The 17727-nt window shown below is 68.8% G+C and overlaps 1 protein-coding gene across 2 annotated transcripts; it reads right to left on the bottom strand.

The window, feature by feature from the left end:
- Nucleotides 1-4610: 4610 nt before the first annotated feature.
- MIDN (midnolin) lies at nucleotides 4611-16499 on the bottom strand. 2 transcript variants are annotated; one of them, XM_085562193.1, is made up of 8 exons: nucleotides 16360-16499; nucleotides 14259-14484; nucleotides 13234-13321; nucleotides 12871-12933; nucleotides 8018-8404; nucleotides 7419-7551; nucleotides 7015-7317; nucleotides 4611-5902 (listed from the first exon to the last, which is right to left on the bottom strand). In XM_085562193.1, exons 2-8 carry the CDS (start codon nucleotides 14474-14476, stop codon nucleotides 5640-5642), a joined length of 1455 nt encoding a protein of 484 aa, XP_085418319.1. In that variant the 5' UTR covers nucleotides 14477-14484; nucleotides 16360-16499; the 3' UTR covers nucleotides 4611-5639. The 2 variants fall into 2 exon arrangements, with proteins under 2 accessions (XP_085418319.1, XP_031363016.2); XM_031507156.3 differs by lacking the exon at nucleotides 16360-16499 and having other exon boundaries at nucleotides 14259-15108.
- Between the last annotated feature and the right edge of the window lie 1228 nt (nucleotides 16500-17727).

Below are 17727 nucleotides of genomic sequence, written 5' to 3'. Positions count from 1 at the left end.
CCAGCTCTGGGATGCCCTTCCGAGCTCTGGAGTACCCGCGGCAGAGCGGGGGGCGGTGGGGAGGAGGGGTCCCTGGCTCCTCCGGGCCCCCTCCCTGCCAGCCGCAGGGCCCCAGCCCTGCCCAGCCTCCCCTGACCCCTCACCTCCGCCCCTGTAAGCGGTTCCCAGAAGGCAGGATGGGAGGGGGGGCAGGATGGAGGCGGGGGAGGGCAGGATGGGGGGAGCGGGGCGGGGGGGGGGGGCACCGCCTCATCTTCCCAGCAGGGTCTGGGTCAGCCCTGGGTGTCACCGTCCTCCCGGACGGTCCGTTCCCAGTTCCCAGCACAGGCCAGGGGCGGGGAGAGGGTGGGGAGGGGGCATTCTTGGGCTGCCTGGGGGCTGAGTCACCCCCGGCCACCGCGGCCACGACTCGCACGGCGTGTGCGCGGAGCAGAACGCACGGGGGGGGGTGGGACACACGCGTGTGGCCAGGCACACGCAGCGACGTGAGCGTGCACATCACCGCAGCGCCGCTGCCGCCGTGCACGTGGGGGGACACAGGAGTGGGCACAGGCGGTGACGTGTGTGGGAACATGCTTGGGACACGCATTGACACAGCATCCGCTCTCAGGGACCCAGTGCGCGCACATATGCACACACATGTACACACACATGCACACACATGGATTTGGGGGTGGTGAAGGCACGCGCCCTTCTCAACCTCCCCCGGCACAGCGCAGCCAAGGCCTGAGCATCCTCCAGCTGTGACCAGCGCACGTGGGGGCCTCCCCCCGTTCCCGTGGGGACCTCCCCCGTTCCCGGGCGATGGAGGCCGGGGGCTCGAGGGGGGGCCCCGGGAGCCGGTGGCGGGGGCGTGCGGCCGAGCGTCGCCGGGGCTGCGTCACCGTGCTGACGCACCGTCGCTACCTGTGGGTCCCGCTGCTATAAATAACCCCACGCACGCCCCATCTGCCGCTCGCCCCGCATGCTGTGACGGGGGGGGCACCCCACTCCGTGCCCCCCACGCCACCGGGGGCCAGGTGGCCCCGTGCCAGCCCCGAAAATCTGAGCAGGGGCCAGGGCGTAGCGTGGCGGCGGTGGCACTGTGCCACCTGGCAGGGCCTGGGCTGGCAGGACCAGCACGGACGTCACGAGAGCTCCTCGAGGTCCTCGTAAACACGGTGACGCACCGGCGATGTCCTCTGGCCCTGTGTCCCCATCAGTCCCATGTTTGCCCTGGCCCCACTGCCCGGGGGACAAGACCCCCACGGCACGGGCTGTGGGGTCAGGGTCACACAGGGGTACCCCCCAACTGTGCCAGCGTCACCGGGGCCATTTAAGTGCCATCCCCTGTGGACGCACATGGGGGACAAAGTGGGGGCCTAAGCCGGTGCCCCCTCCCAAAACACCTCAGCTGAGAGGTGCTTTTGGGGGGTCCCCCAGAGGGAAGGAAAAAAGGAGATTTGGGGTCTTTGTTGCTGTCGAGGGCAGGCAGCCAGGCTGGGACATGCAGTGCAACCGGTACGGCTCCCAGAGCAGCTCCTGCCGCTGCTCCAGCCCCGCTGCGACCTCGGCCCCGGCGTGGGGGGGTCCGCGGATGGGCTGGCACCGTGCCCCCGGGCCCGCTGCCCCTGTGATATCACCACCCGGGCACGCCGGGCTCCGCCGGCCGCGGCTCTGGGCCAGGCTGGGCGAGCTGGGGAGGCCCCGGGGGTGGCGAGGACACGGGGGGGACCCGGGGACCCTCTGCCCCACGATGGGCTGGGAGGAACCGGGGCCAGGGCGGAAGGGCTGCTGTGCACACAACAGCCACGCGTGTCCGGCTGTGTTCCACGCGTGGAAGTGCACACCAGTGTCCCCAGCACAGCACCCCTCTGCATGCACCCTGTGCATCCCCACAGCCCAGCCCAGGTGTGCTGCAGCCCCTCACAGCAGCCGGGGGGTTCAGCCCCCACCCCGGAGATCCCCAGGACCCCCAGCAGCCGGGCTGTGCTGCACACGCGTGTGCGCGTTGGCTGCGAGCTCTGCGTGCACACGCGTGTGCAAGGGCCCGTGGACACGTGTGGGGCAGTGGGGGGCTGTGGGGAGCGCCGTGGGGCCGCGGCTGGTGGGCGGGGTGAGACATTCCTCAGGGCGCTTGTTATTTTATCTGGTTCAAAGTCAGTTCCTGGAATGTTTATAATTCCAGGATCCATCCCTGTGCCGGCAGCTCCCGGCCCCCTCTGCACCCCACGCCAGGACTGCTTGCCCACAGCACCGGAGCCTGGTGTGGGGGCTCAGCCTTTTGGGGGCCTTTGCACCCTCAGGGACATCCAGGGAGCACCCATGGGTGCCCCAGCCTTGGCGGGTGCCCCACAGCCGGGCGGTGGGGGGACCATCTGCAGCCCCACGCGGGGGCCTGGGTTCGCCCCCACCCGGGACCCCGCTGCGGCAGACGCCGTGTTCCCAACTCGTGCCAGGGACACGCGGCAGCACGTCGCCCACCCGGCGTCTGGCACCGCCGCGCCAGCCCCGTCTCTCGCCCGCAGCCAGCGCCGGGCGCAGCCGGAGGGATGCCAGGGGGTTGTGGAGCTGGGGCTCCGTGGTGTACCCCACGCTGCGAGGGAGCTGGAGGGGTTCACGGGCACACAGGGGGTTCACACGCGTGTGTGCAGGCCGGGGAGGTGCGGGCAGGCGCTGCGGGGTGAAGGGTGCCGCGGGTGGGCGTGCAAGGGCTGGGCGTGCAAGGCTTGACGCGCAACTCCACGCAAGGCCGTGCCGGGGTGTGCCCGGCGCCGCGGGGCCGTGGCACGGCCGGCACCGTGGGCGTGCACGGGGCCCACGGGTGTGCCGGGAGCCCTGGGAGCCACCAGCTGTGGGCGTTTCCTGGCGCACCCTCTGCGGCAAGGGCTGGGCAGGGGGACAAGGGGGGCACCCGGGCCAGCTGTCCCCACCCACTGGCCGTGGGTGCACGGACACACCTGCCCGGTGCCACCCACACTGTCCCCACAGCGGGCACCGCACCACACCACAGTGCTGGTGCTGGGGATTGCTCCATACTGGGAGCACTGGGATGAGCCTGGCAGCAGCGCTGGGAGAGGAGCCAGGATGGGGTGCAGGGGTTGTGAACCACACCGACACCCGGGCTGGGCACGGAGGGCTCTGCCCAGCCTTGCCCACCGCCAGTGACCCGCTGTTACCAGCGGCATCTGGGGGCCCTGGGCGTGGTGATGTCACCCTGTGCCACCCTGGCTTGTCTCTCTGTGCCACACACACACCTCCTGCAGGTGCCTGATCCATCCTGTGCCACGAAGCCGCGCCACGGCTTCGGGGCCAGGCGCGTCCCAGCTCACCCCCTGCTCCCCCGACCCCTGAGCTGAGCCCGTGGGAGGCAGCAGCTGCTGGGACCCCCCAAGGATGGACCGGGGGCTCTCCAGGGGAGCACCCACGGCGTGACCGCGTGTGTGTCCCCGCCGTGCGCGGCTGCTGGCGCTCGTCCCTGCGTGCACACGCGTGTGCGTGTCCCCCGCGTGCCCTCCCGGCTGCGATTGCCTTACAAGGCCGCCGCGCTGCTCCTGCTGCGGTCGGCGGCTCTTCTCCTTGCCAAATTTGGCACGGGCTGGGGGTGTGTGTGGGGGGGGGGGCAGGGGCTGTAGGGGGGGCAGCCCGAGGTCTGCTCTACCCGAAATTACGTCAAAGCGGGGAGCGGGGTGCCCGGTGCTGCACAAGTCACCGCAGGAACCTGAGCTGCTTCCGCTCCCTCCCGGCTTCCTCCAGCGCTCGGCTGAGAGTTCAGGGTCTGGCCAGGCCCCCCCAGCCCACACCGGGAAGAGCCACTCGCTTCCCATCCCGCCTGTGAGGTGCGAGGGTCCCACGGAGCTCTGGATTGTTCTCTGTCCCCAAGGCCGGGGTGTGGGGACAAGGCTGGGACGTGGGCAGCCACTCCTGCTCCTCCCCACAGAACAGCTCCACAGCCCAGCGCCCAGTCGGGTTTCACCCCGCCGCAGGTGCGCCCGGGGGTGACGCTGTCACCGCGTCGGTGTCACAGCACAGCTCCGGGGGTGTCCCCCCAACAGCGACCGACACCCCGAACCCCCCCAGCCTCCTCCCGGGGACGCTGGGGGCTGCAGGACGAGGTTTGCATGGGTGAGATGGTGCTAACACGCATCCCCAGGGCCACCCCACCCCATCACCTTCCCCGGGGCAAGTGCAGGTGGGGAAACTGAGGCACAGCCACATTCACGGCCACCAACGCCCCACAACCAGCCCGCTGTGACGCAGGAGGGAGGGAGGGAGCTGGCAGGGAGCTGGCAGGGAGCTGGCACTCACGGCCAGCCCGGCTGGTGCAACCGGCCCAGCTCCTCCAGGCAGTGGCCAGTGGGATGAGGCTGGGAGCACCGAGTCAGATGAGCACCCAGAGGCTGGGGTCTGCCACCCCGAGAGTGCTGAAAACACCTCAAGGAGACCCCAGACCCATTCCCCTGCCAGGGAGGAGTGGGCACCGCTCCCCTCCTTCCTCCTGCAGGTACACACAAGTGTGAGGAGTGCTGAGCAGGTGTGTGCACAGGTACGGGGCACTTGTGGCTGTGCCACGTCCCTCTGACACCCCAAGCACCTCCTGTGTCTCCACACCGACACCGGACACGATTGCATCCAGACTGCCCAAATTTATTTCAAAAATAAAAAATAAAATATTAAAGACCGAAAAAGCCTTGCTCTTCCCCCCCCGCCCCCCTTTCCCCAAAACACACACACACACACAAAAAAAAAAAAAAAAAAAAAAGACTTTTACAGACAAAAAACACATCACGTGGGGGCTCTATTTGCACAGATCCTGACGGAAAAAAATCCAAGTCGGACGAGAAAAAGGATCCTACGGCCTATGAAGACTATGTCAGTATTGGCTCAGTCGGGTCATTAATGTCTATAAATACCGGCCCTGCAGCCGGGACCAAGTTTGGGGTTATTTATTCAGGGTTTTTTTTCTCTTTTTTTTCTTTTTTTTTTCATTTTTTTTTTTTTAAGTTAAAAAAGAAAAAAATCCAACCACCCAAGCGGCGGGTGGGAAGGAGTCCAGGGACTCGGAAGTTGGGCTCGGCCGCGGAGGGAAGGCGCCTTGGCTTCTCCCTCCCCAAACAAAATTAACACCCCGCAAAAAAAAACAAAGCCCCCCCTCCCACCCCCGTCCCCCCTCCCCGGGCTGCGGCGGTGGGGCCCAGGCACACGTGTCCCCCCCGGGGGGGCCCAGCCCCACAGCCCAGCAATGCTACATATAGAAGGGAAGGAAAACAAACGGCCCCCAAATCGGGGGGGGCTCCAGCACCTCCGAGAGAGAGAGACACTTCATCTCGTCCTGCCTGCGCCGGGCTGGGGTGGCACACGGTGGGGGGGCCGGAGCCCACCCGGCTGTGCCCCTCTTCACAGCAAAGCAGCAGCTTCGATACCCCCAAAGCCCCCCCCCAGGCTGGGGAGGCTACAAGGAGGAGGGGGCGGCTCCTACTGCTCTTCCTCATCGCCCCAAACCCAACCGAGCAGGGGGGTGAGGGGCTCCCCCCAACACGCGTCCGGTCGCAGGAGCCCGCGAACCTCGAGGAGCCCCGGCCCGCGCCGCCGGCGCTGCCTCCCCAAAGCGGGGCCGGCGAGTGGGACCCCCCGGCACAGTCCCCCGGGGCCCTGGCTCTCTATGCTACGACAAACTCGGATTTCATCTCGGCCTTGACCTCCGGCTTCCAGACCGAGTCCTCGAAGTCCAGGTCCAGGCTGCCCTCGCTGGAGACGCTGCTGTTGCTGTTGGTGCGGCCGGCCTTGCGGTTGGGCACCCAGTGGTACGGAGCCCTGGCGTCCCGCCGCGCCTTCCGCCGCAGCCGCTTCTGCTGCAGCAGCAGCTGCAGCCGCTCCACCTTGCAGCGCGTCGCCCGGTTCTCCGTCTGCCGCAGCCGGTCCCCTGCAAAAGCGGGGTGGGGGGGAAAAAAGGGGGTCACGGGGGGCTGCCGTGCCATGCCCAGGGGGCTCACGCCACCCCAGCGTGGCACCGACACGTGGGCGCCGCTGTGACAGGCAGGGTGTCCCCTGTGATGGAGGAGGATGGGTCGTGGTGGGGTTCCCAAATCCACAGCTGGGGGGACGCACAGCCCAGCGGGGAGCCCCCAGTGGCACAGGGACATGGACACCCCACTAGCAGGTGGCCTCCAAAAGGAAAAGGGTGAAGTGGTTATGGGAGGGACGCCTAACTCACGTACTGGGGGGATCACGGAGCCCCCCGTCATGGCACAGCCCCTCGGATATCCCAAAAACAGGGCGCCCACCACAGCACCAGGCTGATCCCCAGTGGCCTACAGCCCTTTTTTGGGGTGTGGTGTCCCCACCACAACACCCCCTCTATCCCCCTGGATGGATGGGGAGGGGTCGTGACCCTAGAAGGCCCGGTCAGACCAGCAGGAGCCAGCATGGAGCCACCCTCAATGGGGACCTGGACCACCCCTGGCTTGGAGAGAAGGAAGAGCAAGCCCTGAGGGGGCTGAGCCAGCACTGGTGGTTTCACTTCTTTCCTCTAAGCAAATCACAGGGGGTCTGGTACTGCCTGTGACACCTTCCGGCCCCAGGGCTCACAGGTGTGCACCCAAAAATGCTGGGGAGCCGCTGCCATGGCCCAGGCCAGGCTCTCCAGCCAGGCCCATCTTCACCCCCAGTCTGAGGAGGTGGGCTTGGAAAGAGGGAGCCTCTGCGTGACCCCAAAACCTCTGCCCACACAGCAGGGACAGGCCCAGAGCTCCGGGGGCAGCATGGACACTGCAGCCACCTGCCACTCCCCCACACCCCCACCCATGCAGGGATGCTTTGTCCCCACAGGGTTTGGGAGAGATGACAATGCAGGGTGGGTGGGGGGACCTCCCCGAGTCCCCAGAGGTGCTGATTGTCCCCCAACATGCAAGCCTCCTGACTCATCCAGCTCCCAGTCCCTCTCTACTCATCCCAGCCATGGACCAGGGACCCCCAAGAGGTGCCAACCTCAAACCCCAACCCCTCTCCACTCCACTCGGGGGCAGCCAGACTCACCACTGGGCTTGCACATCCGGATCTGGCTTTGGCACTGGACAACGGGGTGCAGGGTGGGGGCGGTGGCCGCCGGCAGCGGCTCTGAGGTAGTTTTGGTGGCGAGGTCTGGAGAGGCAGGCGGCGAGGAGGAGGAGGAAGAGGAGGAGGAGGAGAACTGCGTCTGGCAGCGGAGCTGTGTCAGGGACTGGGGCATGCCCTGGTAGTGTCTCGTGGCGCTGAGGAGGTCGTTGAGGATCTGCAGGATGGTGCCAATGTCCCGCCGCGGCCGCCCGCTGCTGTCCTGGCAGTTGGGGTGCAAAGTGCCTGGAGTGGGGGAAGAAGAGGGTGTGAGACAAGCAGCCCCCCTCAGACCCACAGCCCCCAGCATCCCCCCAGAGCCCCCCGGGAAATGGAGCAGCGCGTACCGGAGAAGGTCCCTGAGAAGACCCCAGGCGCGTGGTTGACGAAGCTCTCGATGACCGCCCCGGGCTTGCGGGATCGGGCCGAGGGGGCCGGGCTGCTGCCCGGGGAGCTGCTGCTGCGGGAGCCACAGTCCACCTGCGAGGGGAGAAACATGGGGTCAGCCTCAGGGTAGGGGTCTGGTGGGGCACACAACCCTGCTCCCGACCTGCTGCCACCCCGCAAAAATCCGGGTCAGGAGAGCCCAGACAGGGAGAGGGTGCAGCAGGCACCAGTCCCAGTTCTCCTGGCATGCAAGGAACCACCCGATAGGCCCCCTGCCATGCTGTGCTGTGCCAGGGGGAAAGGGAAGCAACAGCAGCAGCTCCTGCACACCCATGGGGACAGACAGGGTGTGAGGACAGGCAGGGTAAGAGCTTGGGTTACACCCTGTCCTCGAGCCCCTCCCTGGGACCTGGGGACATTCTGGACACCAGACTGGGGACAACCCATTTCCACACACGAGGAAACTGAGGAAGGGCCGGGCATGACCATGGCTGAGCTGGCAAAGTCACAGCTTCACTCTCCTTCCCCAGAGGCCTCAGGACAGCACCCCCAGACTCACCTCTGAGCAGGAGGAGACCACGCTGCTGTTCACCGTCTGCGTGCTGGCCCCGTGCGACCGGAACATCCCGGCGGTGACAGGAGCGGCGTGAGGGGCGTTACAGTACATGGGGGGGGCCGGTGCAGTGGGCGTGGGGCTGGGGGCCGGGCTCTGCTGGCAGGAGGGCACCACGGGGATGCGGGCGAAGCCCGAGCTGCTGGCACCGTGCAGCGTCCGGCAGTGGGGGCTGGCGCTGGCGCCCGCCTCGCCGCGGCTGGCGATGAGGTGCCGGTGCTGGAGCTGCCCAGTGCTCTGCTGAGCCGCCAGCTGCAGCTGCACGAACATCATGTGGTCACCCACGCGCAGGGCCAGGGTCAGCGGGGACCGGCCCGACAAGAAGTCGTTGACCTGAGGAGAAAAGGGATCCTCATCAGCCGTGGCACGAGCAATGGGGTGGTGGTTGCCCCCCTGGTGCTGAGCAGGGGATGGCGGTCGCCCCTACAGGTTTCCCTTGGCCATAAGGGATGGGTCACTGGGGCAGCAGTGCCAGGCTGGCAGACGAGCCCAGCTGCCGTCCCCACGCGACCCCAGCCCGGTGCCAACTCCGTCAGCTGATGGTGCCGGGGGGTATTTTTCTTCCTCCTGCCCTTCCTGCCCTTTATTCCCCACCACGGAGTGGCCGTGCCTGCCTGGCTGCCCTCCCCAGCACGGATCCGGGCAGGCAGGGACGGGCAGGGGCTGCAGCTGGCACTGCCCAGAGCCGGACGCTCGGCCAAGGGCCAGCGCTGCTGCTCCGGCCAGCGGGAGGCTGTCCCACCCCCGGGGCGCCCTGCTGGCACAGGGAGAAGAGGAGGGGGCAGGTGAGGACATGCTGGGTGCCCACCACAGTGACTCAGGCAGTGCAGCCCCCACCTGCCCTCCTCCCCTCCCTCAGGGCAGCTGGGGGTGGGGGACGGGCCCTGCCCAGCCCGGAGGCTCTGGCAGGTGATGGAGCAGCTGCAGCCTGGAGACAAGAGCCAGGGCTTGACCCTCCCCAGGCTGCAGCTGTGGGGGGCCCCCAATGCCCAACACCTGCCACCCCCCAGCTCGGACCCCTCAGCCTCCCCCCGGTCGCATAAATCACTTGGCAGCTGTGGCAGGGAACAGGGGAGCCCCCCCGAGCACTGCCCCACGTTCTAGGGGGGCTGGGACAGCCACGAGCCACCGTGAACCCCCCCTTGCCCTCACGTGTGCTGCAGGGGGGCTGTGCCTCTCACCCCTGCCAGCCCGGATGGGCTAATGGGGACGATGCCCCCCCTTCACTGAGCACCCCCTCACTATTCCAGGGCACACACAGCTTTCCCAGCCTGCCACGTGCAGCTCCCGACATCACCCACCCACATCCCATGGCACCTTTGGGGTGCAGCCACCGAGCGGGGGCCCAGCAGCCCCTGTCCCCGGCCCTGCAGAGCGGGGCCCCCCCAGCCCCGGCCCCGCTCCCCCACGCCCCGCTGCCGCGGAGGCCGGTTCTGAGAAGCCGTGGGAAAAGCAGCTTTAAAAATACCAGCAGCAAAGCCCCGAGCGTGTCAGGCGGAGGCTGCAGAGGAAGGGGTGGGCGGGAAGGAGACGCTGCAGCTCTGGACACGGAGGTTACGGGGCAAGGGGGCGGGAGAGGACGGCGGGTGCGCACATGGACACGCGTGTGCACACGCGTGTGCGCGCACAGAGCGCCCGGCCGAGGGAAGGCGTCGCTCCAGCCCCCATCCTGCCAGAGTTTTTCTTCCCATAGCAGCCCGGATGGCCTAATGCCAGTCTGGCAGCCCCATCCTCACCGCTTAGTCCCATCCCAGCTCTGGCCACCTCTGGCCCTTGCATGGAGTCCTCCAGGGCTGCTGGGCCACCCCAGCCCTGCTGCTGCTCTCTGAGGCACTGGAGAGGGTACATTTCACACAGAGACCCCCAAGACCACCTCCGGGCACCACTCACCAAAGTGTGGGAAGGGGTCCTGCTCCCACTGGGCTCTTTCACAGCCCCATCCCAGCTCCTGCCCTGCACCCAGGTGTACCCAGGGGAGCCCCACGCAGCTCCCCGGGGCCCCCTGACGTCAGCCGGCCCCACGGCCGCCTCCCGCTCCCTCTGACTCACCCCTGCCCTGCCTGACCCCTCGCCAGCGCCGGGAGAAACCAGAGCACCCCAACCCTGCCAGCCCCGCGCTGCCGACGCTTCCCAACAGCACCAACACCCCCCACTCCATCCCCACGCACCGGGGTCCCGCATCCCCCCCAGGGCTGGGCCGTGGCACGGAGCCCGCCCGGTCCCCGCGGCGCCCCAGCCCCGGGGCTCGCAGCACCCGCCCCCACGCCGCTGCCAACCTTCTCCCCTCCCGGCGAAACCAGCCCGCTCCAATGCAAACACGTCCCACCCAGCCGCCCGCTCGGCCGCCCACGCCGGGAGGACCCCGTCCCTCCCAGCCGGCTCCGCCGCGGGGGCCGGGACAGCCTCGCCGGCGGGGCTGGAGCCGCTGAGCCCCCCAAAGCCCCGCACTCAGGGGTCCCCTGGGACTCCGCCGAGCCCCGGGGGGCTCAGCTGCGCTGTACCGGGCTCGGGGCCCGCAGGGATGGGGCAAGTGTCTCCCAGCTGCTTCTCAGAAACGTGGATGACTCAGAGAAGGAACGCGGCATTCCCGCCGTGCTCCGACGCCTGGCCCCGCGTCACCCCGGCCCCCGGCACCGCACACCCCCGAGCCCCCCGCTCCGGGCTGGCAGAGAGGGGGGCTGCCCCCAGCGAGCCCCGGTGGGGAGGGCAGCACCCCCCAAACAGGCACAAGGGAATCGTCCTGGCAGATCCAGTTGGCAAAAGGCAAGGCTAAAGCAAGGATGAGGAGTGGGAGCAGGAAATGCCCCCCCCAAGCCCCTACAGGGTCTCCAGCTGGGCACAGCTGGGCCCCCACATCCAGCCACCTGTGCTGGTGCCCAGGGGTTTGTCCGTGCCAAGGGGGGCAGAGGGACAGAGCCCCCTGGCCACATTCCCCCAGCCCTGGAAGAGCAGGATGTGTCATCCCCCTCCTCTGTTCCTCCCCCTCAGCCCTGCTGGGTAGAAGGACTGGGGGAAGGAAGAGCCAGCAGTGGGACCCAACGCGTGCTTATCCCTGGAAAGTGGGGGGGCAGCCATGTGGGGAGGAAGGAAGTGCGAGAGCAATTTCCAGGAAGCCCCCGTGCCCAACAGTCACTTCCCCAAAGGCTGGGAAGGGGGTGGCAGCGCCCCGGCCCCCCCTCCCACCCCCAGAGGAAGCGGCTCAGCTCTCCCCGTGCTCCGGAGGCTGCGTGACGCAGGCAGAGCCCAGCAAAGCATGAATGGGAGGAGTGGTTTCCTGCCCCCCCTCCGCCGCCCCCCAGGTGCTGGCGGTTCCTCCTGCTCAGCCCTGGCTTCCTGAATCACCAACCGGAGGAACCTGCGGTGGGCAGGGAGGTGCAGAGCAGCTTCCCGCAGCCGCTGCCAGACCGTAGCCCACCCACCCTCCTTCGCTCACTGTGCTGGGTCTGGAGGGGCCACAGCCCTGTGAAGGAGCCCCACAGGTTCCTGGCTGCCCACACCAGAGAAGAGCTGCTCAGCCCCATCAGAAATACCTGCAGCCCTGAGGCCAGGACGTGCAGAGTGACCTGCCAGGCCAGGCTGCGAGAAGCAGCCCCCCGTCCCACAGCTCTGCACCCCAGCTGGGATGGGCAGCACCTCCATGGGACCCCAGCAGCGTCTGGCACTGGGGATCCACTAGGGCTCCAGTCCAAGCTGACCCCCCCAGCCCCCACATGGGGTTAAACCAGGTCCCAAAAGTCAAGGTCACCCCGGGCAGCCAAGGGCACTCCGGGTGCCTGCAGGCAGGGCAGCCTGGCCCTTGCCACGTCCCGGGGCAAGGGGGGGGCACAGCAGTGCCCCACCAGCCCTGGCACCACATGGGGCTCAGCCCCTTCCCAGAATTCAGCAAGGCAGCTTATAAAAACGCTCAAAAACCCAACCCTTCAAAAACCAAAGCCGGCAGCATCGGCCAGAAAAAGGAAGGAAAGAGTTTCAGAGCAGTCACAGAGACGGAAAACAAAGGAGTGGGGCCTGCATGGCTGGGGGTAAATTCCACCTTCGCGGCAGGAGCTGGCGGCTGCGCGCGCACCCACGGCTCACCCACGGCTCTCCCACCCTGGGAACGCTTCCAGCCCGCAGCTGAGACCCCCCCCAACAGTGAGAACCCCCCCACCCCTCCAACAACTCCACAGCAATTCAACCACAGCCCCACCAACGCCGCCCACTCGGCCCCTTCCACGCCCCTTCCTTGGCACCTGGTGCCCCAGCACAAGGCCACCGAGCAAGGGACAAGGAGAGGGTCAGAACACCCCAGCAGGGCCAATCTGTGCCCCCAAGGATGGCTCCAAGGAAAGAGGGAGGACCCCTTTGGGTGCTGGTGGGGGGAAGCTGGGCTCTACAGCCCCACGAGCTGCCAGCCTGCTTTACATTCCTCACAGCCATGGGGCAGAGGGGCAGCCCACTCCCTGCACCCCACAGCGGGCAGCTGGAGGGGGCTGCAGCCCCACACCCCCGGGCAGGGCCCTGAGCCACCCGGCTCTGCCACCAACCCGCGGCGTGACCTTGAGTGAGTCACTTCACCTCCCCGCTCCCGGCTTGTTTGGGCTGCCGGCGTGGGACCTCCCTGAGCCCGGCGCTGCTCCGGGTGACGGTGCCCGCCCCGGGCACCACCCTCAGCACTCCCAGCCCTGCTGGAGGTGAAACCTCAGCGAGGCACCAACGCCAAAGCTTTTGGGAGGGGAAGCAAAGTGAGGCCGCAGCTGTCCTTCCTTCCCCCGCCCTCCGCCTTTGTCTCCATCCTGCCCCGGTATCCAGCCCCTCACCTGAGTTTCAGTTAAGCTTTCCAGAGCTTGCATCACCGACTGTTCTGGCCTGGACGCCTGGGACTGGAAAAAAAAAAGGAGGAGGGGGGGGGATTAACGTTACAAATGCAGTAAAGGAGGGGGCGTCCGCAGCAGGAGGGAGGGATGACATGTCACTTCCACTATTTCTACACAAGCCCTGAGAAAGGAGTGAAATACTAAACCTGCTGCCGTGCCCAACCCAGCGCTGCCTCCTCAGCGAGAGCTGGGGCAGCAAAGCCGCGGGGCTGCCAGCACATCACATCCTCATCCTTGCCCGGGGCTTTAATAATAGACGGGGACGAGTGGGAGGGATGGAGGGAGCAGCAGGAAAAGGCCACTCACCATCAAGCCGGCCTCCACGGTGGGCACCAGTGTCAGCTTGCTGCCTTCCACGACCCCCAGGTCCTGCAGTTTGCCCGAGCTGAGGCGGCTGTGGGAGGAGATGCCAAGAGCAGGGTCAGTGCAGGTCGGGCAGCTCCCCCAGAGGGTACACACCAGAGGGGGACACCAGCTGCAAGTCTGGCTGCTCCCAGGGGACCAACAGCCCCTCAAGCACCCCTAGCTCAAGAAATTCCCAGCGTTCACAGGCAGGAGGGAACCCCGGTACCCCCCAGTTCAGCTGGCCCCCAGGGGAACTCACGGGGCAGCGCCGAGGGGGCCAGAGAGGAGCCGAGCTGCGAGGGGGGTGGGAGCACAGGGTTCGTGGCACAGGCAACCTGCCCACTGGGGGGGCGGCTGGAGAGGAGCTGGGACCAGCGTAGGTGGGGGATGCAGCACCGGGAACACGCTCCCTCCACCCCGCGGGTGCCGGCAGATGGATGTGGTGTCCCCGTGTGTCCCCTGCTCTTCCTCCAAGTTACTCCCGTCCCGACCCCACGCGGGCCCAGCCCCACGCGGGGGGTGCGCAGCCCCTCGGCCTGGGCCCCCGGCAGACAAAGGCCCCCCCGGCGCTGGGGGCTCAGGGGGAGCCGGGCCGCGCCGCCGCCGGGGCTGAGCCCAGAACAAAGGGCCGGGGCACGGCCGGGCCCCGCCGCCCACAAAGGAGCCCCGGCAGGGCCGGGCGAGGGGGCGGCGGCCGCGCTCCCGGCCCGGCCCGGCGCCCCCCTCCCTCCCTCCCTCCGCCCCGGAGCCCCCCCCTCCCTCCTTCCCTCCCTCCGGCCCGGCCCCCGCTCGCCCCCGCCGCGGCCCCCCGGGCTGCCCCTCCCGCCCCGCACAGGAATGGGGCCGGGAAGGGGGAGGGGGCCGGAGCCTTTGTGCGGTGCCGAGCCCGGTGCGAGGGGGCCGCCCCCGCGCCCAGCCCCGCCGTCGAGGGCTGGGGGCTCCGGGCCTCCCGAGCCCCCCCCCCCCCGTACCGAGCCGTGCCGTACCTCTCTTTGTGCAGCAGCGCCAGACGCTCCTTGGGCACCTTGAGGCGCTGGGACAGCCGTCGCTTCAGCCCCTCCACCGTCTCCTCGGCGGGCACCGAGAGCTCATAGCGGGTGCCGGTGGTGGTGTGGATGTAGAGGTTCATGGGGGGCTCGGGCGGCCCCACCTCGCAGGCGGGAGCCCCGCGGCTGCAGCTCCTGGCGCCGGGCTGCGGGTCCATCCGCCGACCTGCGGGGGCAGCGGCGGTCGGTGTCGGGGGGCGGCGAGGGGATCGGATAAAGGACGGAGCCGGTCCCGCTGCACCACACGCCCGGCGGGACCCACCGGGAGCTCCGGTTACGCGGTGAGGCGTCGGGCGGGGGCCGGGAGGAGGCGGGGGACGGCTAGGAGGGGGGTCCCCAAGCAGCGCTACACCGGCCGTGCCCTCCGCAGCCCAAGCGGAAAAAATTATATATATATATATATATATAAATATAAAAATAAAAAAATATAAAACGTCCCGTTCTCGCCCCGCTCCGGTGGCCGCCGCGGGAAGCGAGGGGGGTGGTGGAAGCGGCGCTGCCTGCTCCTGCCTGCCGCCTCCTTTCTTTCTCCTCGCCGCCGCTCTGTGCTCGCGGTGCGGGGTGTCTGGGGGCGGGGTGAGGCCCGAGGCCGCGGCGAGGGGCGGGGAGGCCGCCTCGCTCCCCCTTCTCTGGGGCCGGACCCGCCGAACCGGCCGCCGCTCGCGCTGCCGTGGGAGCACCGGGGGGGAGGGAAGTTACAATGTAGCAACGTCCCGCGGGGCGGGGCCTCGCCCTCATTCACTCCGGCTCCTCCGGCGGCCGCGGCCAATGGGAGCTCGCCGAGCGCCCAGACATCCGCGGTGACGGCCAATGGGAGGCGGGCGCAGGTTCCCCACGTGGCCCGGTGGGCGGGGCGGCCCGGCCGGATTCCTCCCGCCCACGCGGCCGCGCGGGCCCCGCCCCGGCCCCGCCTCCCGCGCGCCCTCGCGCCGCGCCTGGAGCCATTCATAATCCCGGCGCACAACAAAGGGGCGCGGGGGGCTCGGGGGTCCGCCCGCCCTCCGGTGATGCCGGGGAGCCGGTGGGGCTGGCGTGCGAGGCCCTAGCTCCACGGAGATGTGGACGCGGGACACGGGCAGGCGCCGGTCCGGAGCGCCTCGGCGGGGGCGGTGAACGGCCCCCGCACCGGAGGAGGCCGCGGCGGGAGGTGACTGCCCGCGGGGCCGGGCGGGAGTTAGAACCCCCGGAGCCGAGTGACGCCGGGACACAGGGGCGGAAAGGGCGGGGGGGGAACACGCACAGTCACCCGCGGCCGGTCACACCCGCCCGGTCGCACGCACCCGCCCGGTCACCCTCCCGGTGACGCCGTTCCCGCTACGGGGGAACTGTCCCGGTGAGGGGTTGAGCCCCCTGTACCCACCCCAAGCACGCTCTTGCCCCCCTAATCCGCCAGCTGGAACCTCCACCCCAGAGGCCCCAGCCCCGCCTGCCGGTTCTCGGGGAGTGGAACGGACACCCCGGAGCCCCGGGGCCCCGTCCCGGCACCGGGAGCGGGGGGAGCTATGAGTCAGCAAAGCGCGGGCGCCCTCTGCCGGTCCCGCGGCGCCTCCTGCGCCCGGGGGGGCCGCGGGGGCCGCACCGGCGGCGCGCCGGCTTTACCGAGACACCGACTGGCCCTTACCGGGCGGCCCGGCCGCGCTGCGCCCCGGAACCGCTGCTCCCACACCGGGATGGAGACCCCTGCCCGGACAGCCCCGTCCCCCCCAAAGAACGCCGGGTCTTGGGAGCGAGGAGCCGCTCCCAGGGACGCGGTGGGAGCACCGGGGTTCCGACAGCGGGAGCGGGGACAACCGATCCCGCTCCCGTTCCCCGGAGGCAGGCAAAGCTCCAGGTGACCGAGGACACGGAGGATCTCTGAGGGTGAGCAGAGCTCCGGGACAACCGAAGAGGGGTTCTGCCGTGATTCCCCTCGGGAGCTCCGGGGAAGTGGGGCCATCCCTCCCGCTCCGGGGAAAGCAACCGAGAGAGTGCGGTCCCGGTCCGCGGATCCCCCCACCCACACCGACCCCGGCCCCCACCAGCCCGGCGCGGCTCTACTCACCGAACACGGCCCCGCGGATCCCGGCGCGGCGGGAGCTCAGCTGCCTCCGGTGGCAGGAAGAGGGAGAGAGACCCCAGAAACGTCCCGGGGGGAGGTGGTGGTGGGTGCGGTGTCACCTCCTGAGCGCTGCAGCCGGTCCGAGCGCAGCCCTGACGCGGAGCTGCCGGGGAGGTGCCCGAAGTTTTATCCCGCACCGCCCGGGGTGGAGCCTGGCGGGGGCAGGGACCGGTCTGGCCTCGGCAACGGCCCCGGCAACGGCCACGGCCCCTGCCCCGGCGGTACCGCACCTGCTCCCGCGGCGGGTCCCGGTCTTTGCCCCGGGGTCTCAGTTCTGTACCACGGGCCCCAGCCCCTCCTTCCGGATCCCGCTCCCGGGATCCCGACTCGCCGTTCTCTAATCTCGGTATCAGCCCACCGGGGGCGTCTCAGCCCCTGCCGGGGTCCCGGCTCTGCCGCGGCTCCAGGAAGGGCAGGGACGACCTTCCCTCCACGGACCGCGGGGAGGGGACAGACCGGACACCTCTACCCCTCTGCGTGCCCCGTGGGTCGGTCAGTCCGTGGGCAGGGAACGGGTGGGCTGAATTCTCCTTCGGAGCCAAGCGTCAAAGCTGCTGCTGCTGCCCGTGGAGACTCTCTGATGTCTAATAACAAGGCTGGACCATTCCTCCTATTCCCTCTGCCCAACCACCCGCTTCCCAACAAGGCCAAGACTTAACCAACCCTACAGGGCTTTAAAGCAAGGGAGGAACGGGCTGGTGGGCACCAGTTCCGGGGCGTGATGCCCGGGGTGCCACGGGGGAGAAGCTGCTTCCTCCCGGGCCAGCGGCTGCCCCGAGCGCACAGGGAGGGTGCTGGGGAGACGCTGGTGACCTCAGGCTGCCTTGCTGGGTCTCTTCTTCGCAGACAATGCCCTGGCACACCAAGACACAAAGCAGCTGGAGGGGGGGGATGTGGTGGCCAGTCCACAGTAGGGAGACCCAACCCGTGACGCTGCAGCCAAGGGGGACTCTCTGAATCCCCAAAATTCTGCTGCCGTGTCCCTCCCGCCCGGCTTCCCTTGGGGTGTGTGCAGATGGCTGGGTGGGAGCGAGGCCCCCGGTGCAAGGCACAGAGCCGGGCTGGGAGGGAGCCTTTGTTGCACAGCCCACGGCCCCCCGCCCGCCCCAGCCCCCTCCAAGCTCTGGGGGGAGATGAGCTCAGGCGGCTCCGACTCCGGCTCCTGCCATTGTTGTCCCTGGGAGAGGGGCCGGGGCAGGGATGCGCCATTGTTCTCCCCGGGCCTGCGAAGCCGCCCCTAGGGGGGCCACAACCCCAGCTGGCTGTGCAGGGTGAGGCCCTGGAGCAGCCAGGAGAGGGGACAGCCAGGGC

The sequence above is a fragment of the Lonchura striata genome, chromosome 28 (genome assembly GCF_050655825.1).
Source record: "Lonchura striata isolate lonStrDom1 chromosome 28, ASM5065582v1, whole genome shotgun sequence".
Classification (NCBI taxonomy): domain Eukaryota; kingdom Metazoa; phylum Chordata; class Aves; order Passeriformes; family Estrildidae; genus Lonchura; species Lonchura striata.
The sequence above is the reverse complement of the archived record's forward strand: the minus strand, read 5'-3'. Positions and strand labels throughout refer to the sequence as shown.

Bases quoted from the DNA above. Each gene is read 5' to 3' on its own strand.
- MIDN (XM_085562193.1), bottom strand. From the start codon at position 14,476: ATGGACCCGCAGCCCGGCGCCAGGAGCTGCAGCCGCGGGGCTCCCGCC. The intron at 8,405-12,870 runs GTGAGGGGCTGG...TTTTCTCCTCAG, and splicing joins AAAGCTTAACTGAAACTCAG to GTCAACGACTTCTTGTCGGG. The intron at 7,552-8,017 runs GTGAGTCTGGGG...CTCCCCTCGCAG, and splicing joins TGGTCTCCTCCTGCTCAGAG to GTGGACTGTGGCTCCCGCAG.